At 39.2% G+C, this 7957-nt stretch overlaps 1 protein-coding gene across 1 annotated transcript in view; it reads left to right on the top strand.

Moving 5' to 3' along the window:
* The window catches only part of grxcr1a (glutaredoxin and cysteine rich domain containing 1 a), a 95675-nt gene extending 88738 nt beyond the window's left edge, over positions 1–6937 (top strand). Inside the window, exon 4 of the mRNA XM_043692026.1 lies at positions 6413–6937. Within this exon, the coding sequence (XP_043547961.1) occupies positions 6413–6625 (213 nt within the window). The 3' untranslated portion in view covers positions 6626–6937. The remainder of the gene's footprint in view (positions 1–6412) is intronic.
* Positions 6938–7957: the final 1020 nt, after the last annotated feature.

The following is a 7957-nucleotide window of genomic DNA, read 5'->3' as shown; positions in this document are numbered from 1 at the left end:
ACACATGCACACACAAACCCTCTCTCTCTATCTTCACCCCTCCCCCCAACCACACACACACACACACAGACCCACACAAATGTCAATGGTGTGGATTTGCATTTGCAAATACATTCTGTTTTGTTCAAAAAGCATACAGTTTGTAGACACTCAGTCAATGTGACATTTATAAATTCCTACTTTGGAAATGAAACCAGTCTGACTCCAGGTTAAGACACAGCCAGACTCTAAACAAAACCTTATGCCTAAGGTACATTGTCTGACTGAGCATTTGCCTCTTTTATGCTGATAAAACCTTACGTTATCTTGGAGCAGTGACTTGAAAGAAATTCTGGTATTTGCATATTAATGAATTGAAGCTTGCACCTCCATTCTAACTGATTAAAGATTTAATAGCTATCTTAGATGTGTTCAATTCATTTGCATCAGTTGTAGAACCCTTGGATGTTTTACTTGTAAATTCTGTGCCGAAGACCCCCCCTCTCTCACTAACATCTGAAGAATGAGCGAGGCTCTGAAAGTTTGTGTTTTCAAATAAACTATAACTATAACACAGTGTTATGTGATTTTTGACCTTGTTCAACCCAGTCCAACATCAACACCTCCACATAAAGTGGATGGCACAGCTGGTACTTTTGGTGAATGTACAGATGGTATTCCAAGAAAATAAATAGGAAGCAGATAGGGCATGCAGGGTTAATGGTGTCAGGAGTTGGGGTGGGGAGACAGTGAGCGAGGGAAGACTTTACACACAGTAGTCAGTGTAGAAGAACATGAGCCTTGGTGTTAGGTGGGTATCATAGCACAAACAAAGTGAATGTGAGGCATCATTGAAAGATAGTGACAGTTATGGTCAAAGAGTGAAGACAGTCATGAATGATTTTTTCCTGTGTTGGGCATTCCTCTGGATGGCTCAGACTTACATAAACATGAACGGCAATCTTGGACCAGGTTGATACCGTAGTCTGGTGTCATGGCCTCAACACCTTATCCTGGGGGAGGAAGAAGCTTCACATCTACATCACCCCATCCATCAGGACCCGATATCCCCACCTGCAAAGTTGGGTACTGATCTCATAGCATCACAGAGATCAACAGAACAGAAAAAGGCTATTCAGCCCATCATATCTGCGCCAGTCAAAAACAAACACCTAACTCCCATTTTCCAGCACTTGGCCCATAACCTTGTATGCCTTGGTATTGCCAGTGTATAACTAAATACTTCTTAAACGTTATGAGGTGACTCTGCCTTACAGGCAATGAGTTTTAGATTCCTACAACTCACTGGGGGAAAAGGTTTTTCCTTACCTCTTCTGTCCCTTACCTTAAATCTATGCCCCTTGATCATTGATCTCTCCAACAAGGGGAAATGTTTCTTCCTGTTTACCCTATTGATGTCCCTCATAATTTCATTCATCTCAATTTTGACTGCTCTCAATCTGAAATTCTCAAGCCCAGGGAAATCCTGGTAAATCTCGCCTGCACCCTCTCCAGTGCTATCACATCCCTGTTATAATGTGACTCTCGGCTCTGGTCCAAAACTCAGATAGCTTTTTGCTTTTAGAGCAGTTGTCGACCTTTTCCAGCCTCCTAATGTCAAGATATGAATGTAGACGCAAAAGTGAAGATGGTTGATTATGAACAACACACATAGTTTTCACCCAGTTACGTGCTGCATTCTAGTGTAACTTGTATTATTCTTATACCTCTGACAGCTATTCCCCCTTCGCTATATGGACGTTTATCTTTGTAGGCAGTGGCTTCTGGTTCTTCTACTGTGTAATCTGCTCTGATAGGATAGTTACATTTCTCCTGAATCAAGCACAAAATCAAGAGGATCTTCACTTACGTAGACAGGTTCTGTCCCTTCTGGATGGTCTGGATTAGTTAGTTCCCTTAGGAATGTCTCAGGTGTCTTCTCCTATAGTAGGATCTCATGAAATGAAAATATCTTTTCTAATGTTCATGGATGTTGTACTGTATCGACCTCTTTATGTGTGACCACATGTATTTTTACTATTATGAAACTATGTCCTACTTCTGCACATTTTCTTGAAGTGAACTGTAGTTTTCCAAATGTTACATTCATTAGTGATGGCTGTACATTTTCTGTGCCCTTGATGCCTTATTGTTCCATAACACTGACATTAATTCTGAGGATTAGATGTTTGGCCTGATTTATGTAAAGTTTGTTTTACACCTCTTTAGAGTGTCTATACCTTTATGATCTTAAGCTAAGAGAAGCTGTTGCCCTCTTGAGGTAATGTATGTCTTCTCCTTTCATAATTTGTCTGAGTATTCCTGGCTTTGGCTTCTAGCAAAATGGAAGAGCTCTCTCCAACATAATTCTCATTTAGACTGTAAGGAATATGCCAAGGTTTCATGAAGACTTCAACAACAATTTTTTTTTCTCACAGCTTCTAAGATAAAAGCTCAATGTTCACAGTTTTGTACTGACAGGAAGATAAGAAAAGGGTGAGGCTAGTTGGGCCTTTCAGCCTGTTTCACCATTCAAGATGATCAGTATCCCGTTCCTCTTTTGACCCCATATCCTTTGATCCCTTTAGCCCTAAGAACCATAATACCTAACTTCATCTTGAAAACATTCCATGTTTTATTTAAAAACAACCCAGAAATTGCTAGAACAAAATCTGCAGGTTTGGCAGTATCTGTGGAGAGAAAGTAACGTTAATGTTTCTGGTTCAGCGACCCTTCTTCAGAATCGATCTTTAGTTTTGTTAATCTGCAGAAGTCATTGATGAAATTATCTGTAGATTCTCCTGAATATTTTGACTGTTAATTGTGTCATTCAAAATTGGACCCAGTGAATATCTTGCTCAGTTTTATTCAATGCTGTATCACAAGAGCTTCAGTCATGAGGTGTGGGTGTTTCTGGTTTGGCCAGCATTTATTGCTCTGTCTAATTGTCCTGGAGAAGCTGGCAGTGAGCTATCTTCTTCAACTGCTGCAGTCTTTGGTGCCCAGTGCAACCTTGTGTACTGTGTGGTCTTGCTCTGATACTGAATCTGTTGAGAAGAATTATAACATTTCAAATTTCTTCTCAATCTCGTTTGTAACCGTAATTAAATCTGTATCATTTCAATATTGTTGAACATTACTCTGTTCTCTAGGCTTAAACTTTTGTGAAATAACTCCACAGAGGCTTGTATCCTGTCACCAAGTCCCCCTTTGTTTACACGTGGAAGGTTATTGACTTTGATCCAGGTCTCTCGGAGCCAGCTCTCAGAGTGAACAGAATGTTTGACACTCCTGTTTATATCTGTCATCCAGGGCTCCCTGACTGGATCAGGTTAACAGCCTCAATCACAAAACTCATATTCTATGAGGTCCATCTGGCTGACCTCTTTATAATCACTATATTTGTATTCACCAATGCTGTTTTAAATTGAATTACCGTGAAGTTTTTAGACCCTGTGCAACAGCAATGTTGCAGTTTTTCCCTCATTTGCCAGTCTTTTTTAAAATCTGTATTTCTGTTACACTAGATTGAATTCTTCAGTAAAGCTTTAAATTGAATTACTAGCTGTTCTGTACTAACGCACTTCTTATAAGTTTTTAAAATTCATTTCTTCTTTGTTTACTCTTCACTACACAGTGAGGTATTCTGGATGCAGATCACGGGGGCCATGTCTATGTTGGTCAATCATGTTCTTCCTCAGCATCTACAGTTACTTGCTGAAGCTATTGCGCCATCTGAATGACCAGTGAAGGGGGACTGACTGCAGCACAATGTCAGCTTTCCAACCCTTCACCCACTTCAGTTGCTGAATTTGACATTGTGTTCTGTGCAGACAATCATTCCATTGACATTATAGATGAAGACTCAAACTGGTATCGCCACACAGAACTCCTGGATAATGGTTGAATAAAGGTTGCCTATCAGCAGGTGGCCTTTTGTACCATCACTGCTGCTAACTTCAGCATTATTGAGATGCCCAGCTCAATTTGCAGGGACCAAAGCTATGTAGCAAATTGGCTTTGACCAGCATCTGACCCCTAAGTGCCTTCACTCTATATGCATATGAAATGGGTGATACAATGTCCAATGTTCCTGTGTTTTGTGAATGACAGCTTCATGTTTTAATTGCTACAATATTGTGATGTCCAGCAAACATGGATGCCACAATTTCTGCCATCAAACTGACGCAACCTTTACTCACCCTGAATGTTGGTCCTGCTATTTTCTATTCGCACTCTACATTGAGAGAAGTATAGCTGATAATATAGTTTCCACTGGACATCTTCAGCACCAGACCTTGCCTAGATCATTGCAGCTTACTTATTCCCTATACCCTGCATATGCCCTATTGTCTGACCTTCCTGAACAGCCCATGTTGACTCCTCTTTCCATTATGGAGCCCCATCACATTGAACTTCATCCACAAATGTCCTGGCCCTGAACCCTGAACCCCGACATTATACTTTGAGAATGCCAACACTACTTCTTTACTCTTCCCTTGTGATGGTCACAGGGAAGGTCACAGTCAATAAGCATACCCTCCATGGCCTACCAAGCCCTCTGATGCTGTTCTGAACTACCCCCATTCAACTTGAGTTTCCCCCATCACCATTTTTATTCCCACCACTATAAATGCCTCTGCTTTCAACCAGGCACAGTCTTGATTTCTCTACGCCTTCTTCCCCGACAGTGCCTCTCCCCTGAACCGTCCAGAAATATTGACGGATAGACACCGGGATGGTTTTTGCCATATATTGACTTCAACAATCAGCCCCTAGACTGACTGACCAGACTCTTGACCATTGTGCTTGCCACTCCATGACATGTGATTGTTCTGACTGCTTGTGCTGGTCCTATACGAACATCCCACAGACTGTACTGGGAGAGATCACTGACCATGTCAAACACCATGAACTGTGTGCCCCTGACTGATTGCATCTGGAACTGCTGATTGGCAGTGGCCCTGTCTTGACTACACTGAAGATCATGGCCCACCAGCTTCTGACATGGCTGTTTTGCACAGTGTGTTTGCTGCATAGGTTGGTATTGCATGCTCTGTGTTAGAGTGTGTCTTTGTGTGCTGTAGATCAAGTGGTCCTCCTTGCCCCACCCCACCCTCCAAGGACAGTTCAATGCTGAGATGCATAGCAAGCAGCCTGCCTGTGTATCTGCAGAAGTAGCCCCTTAAAACTGGAGTAGTTGGCTCTGGCTGAAATGCCAATGTGCTAACAGGCATAGCACAGCATGGGAAGGCATTGTGGATGGTCTGAGGGTCTTCTGGATTTCTTTTCTAGGTGGGGGTCAGACCTGCAACCCATAACCATGCAGCATTTGCCTAAATGTCCACTGTTAGTACCATATGATATTTGCCACCTCTACCGATAGTGGGGATTGGTTGTTCTTTGTTTTATCTTGGGTTGACCTAAAGATTAGAGGATTCACCCAGTAGATTCTCTGTAGAAGAAGCACTGTTCTTAGCAAGTTTGCTTGGTGCCAGCATGGACTGGATAGGAAGGACTTTTGTTCTTTATTTTCGAATTTATTTTTATTTCTGTATTTTCTAATTTATTCCGACGATTTGTAATGCTGGATATTTTATTTCTTTATTTTTCTAATTCTTTCCTAAAAACATGTACTGAAGAATCTGTACCTAAAATGGTGCTATAAGTGGCAAATTGTAAATTTTTCACTGTACTCATTTGAGTCTATGTGACAATAAAGCTAATTCATTCAGAATGTCATTCCTTCAGTCCCTTCAATTCCAATGTGTTCCTCCCTTGCTTGTAGAGGTCAGTTCCTGAAACCCTGGGGAACCTATCCACTTACTCTTGTTTAACTATCTCTTACTAAGTGCTAACATATTTGGAATGAATAACCTGCCTTTACCAATGGGTCCGCACACACATTTGAAGACACCACATTTGAAGTTAGATGCTGATAAGTTGGAGTCCAATTTTCAACAATCTTTCAATTTCGAAAAAATCCCTTCAAACTAAGCAAGTTAAAATCCCTACTGTAACCTGACTGTATTGTGCCTTGTATGATTTACCATACAATTACCACAAAGATGGATTGACATGTGTAAGGGTGTAATATGTACATTTTCCTTACTTTAGTATATCTCCATGCTGTGAATGCAAATCCAAAAAAAATACGCACTGAGCCAAAACACACAACCTTCCTGTGCCTTCCTAATGCAAGAGCTACTGTACATCCTACGAGTGGGGACAAATTTGCATACCACATACTTTTAAACAATTCTTTATAAAATTGTTTTGAATACTTATGTTGAGATTATATAGAGCTGAATATGTGTTCCGTCACTGATGTTTGTTTCTTCACAATTAAGCAATTTCTTTTTTTTATAAAACTTAGAAATATTATAAAAGAAAGGGAAATACTGAATAATGTATTTTTCTCTTTCATTTTTAGAAAGTCCAACACCCACATGCGTGTTCAGCCTGTGGTGGATTTGCATTTGTTCCATGCTCAGTGTGCCACGGGAGCAAGATGTCAGTGTTTCGAAACTGCTTCACCGATTCCTTTAAGTCCCTCAAGTGTACTTCTTGCAATGAAAATGGATTGCAGCATTGCACATTCTGCAAAACGAATTCCATACCATCAACAAGAATAACACCAGAGTAATGTTTGTCATGGCTCAACAATAAATGGACTTATAAAAAGTGTGCTTCTCGATCTTATTTCTAGTGCACCAACATGTTGGTTGTTAAAAGTCCCAAATGCCATTCTCCGCTTAGCTGGAAGTGCAACATGAATGTTCCATTCCTGAAATTAAATTTGACGTGATCCTAGAATAAAGTGGGCCAACTCTAGCTTCTCCTGTTGTTTTCTCATTCCACAAAATGTTAAAAGGCACCATTGGTGACCACAAGTTCTATTGAGTGAAGCCAGCAGAATGATGGAAGTATATATACAGATAAAGCAAAGAAACTATAAATAACATGTAATGTATGACACAATATAAAAATGTGAGTAAAAATATTTCAGTTAGCTGTGACAAGTAGAATGAAGTAAAATATAAACTAAAAATATACTGTTTGCAAAATACAAGTTTCTATTTCTTTCAGTTGACTTGTACTTTTTGAAAATTTGTGAAAGAAATTCTTTCAATCTGACAAGAACAGCTTGGCTTCTCTTAAGTTTTAAAAAAAAATAATATCTAAACCTAGCCACGTATTGGTTTGCACACAACACCTAAATTTGGCAGATATATTAAATCCTTAATACTTGGGTATACCTTACAGTCAGGAAAATAAATATTCAGTTGGTGTTAGAAGAATCTAATGCATTGTTTGAGGGCGTAAAGGACAACTTGGATCAATAACATTTTCATTTTGACGTATGAACTCATGCCTTGACATTACACTGCATTGCTTATATAATAGCAGTACTAAAATGTATTGAATGAAATTTCTCTCGCCACTACTTTTACGGAGATTGTAATCTATGCCCACACTGCTGAATGGACTAATGCTTCTGGCATATGATATGTGAATCATTTGTTTGCCAATGTTACACAAAGTAATTTTATGCTCTGCCCTTTTTAGATCTAACTTTGAATTGTGTACACAATTATAATTAATCATATTGTATGAAGAAAGCTGTTGCTTTTTATGAAGCCAATTAATTCTATTGACTTCTGCTTTAAGCTTAATGATTAGCTAAATGCAATGTTTAATTATTTAATACAAGTCACTTTCATTATTACCAAGATATTTAAATGCTTTCAGGTCAGCAGTGGTGGCTGTCTCAAATGTTCCTGTGCTTTTTACAACTTGACATAATTTTGCTAATATTTTAAAGTACTGTTTAGAGAAGTAAATAAAATAAGTTAAAGAAAATGTTCATATGTTATTTGTCGAACATGACTTCTTACAAAAAGAACAATTCATTAGCAAAAGGTATAATTTTAAACCAAATTGCTGGGTGATTTAAATTGTGTAAGTTTTGCACATA

Source organism: Chiloscyllium plagiosum, chromosome 1 (assembly GCF_004010195.1).
Source record: "Chiloscyllium plagiosum isolate BGI_BamShark_2017 chromosome 1, ASM401019v2, whole genome shotgun sequence".
Taxonomy (NCBI): Eukaryota; Metazoa; Chordata; class Chondrichthyes; order Orectolobiformes; family Hemiscylliidae; genus Chiloscyllium; species Chiloscyllium plagiosum.
The sequence above is the reverse complement of the archived record's forward strand: the minus strand, read 5'-3'. Positions and strand labels throughout refer to the sequence as shown.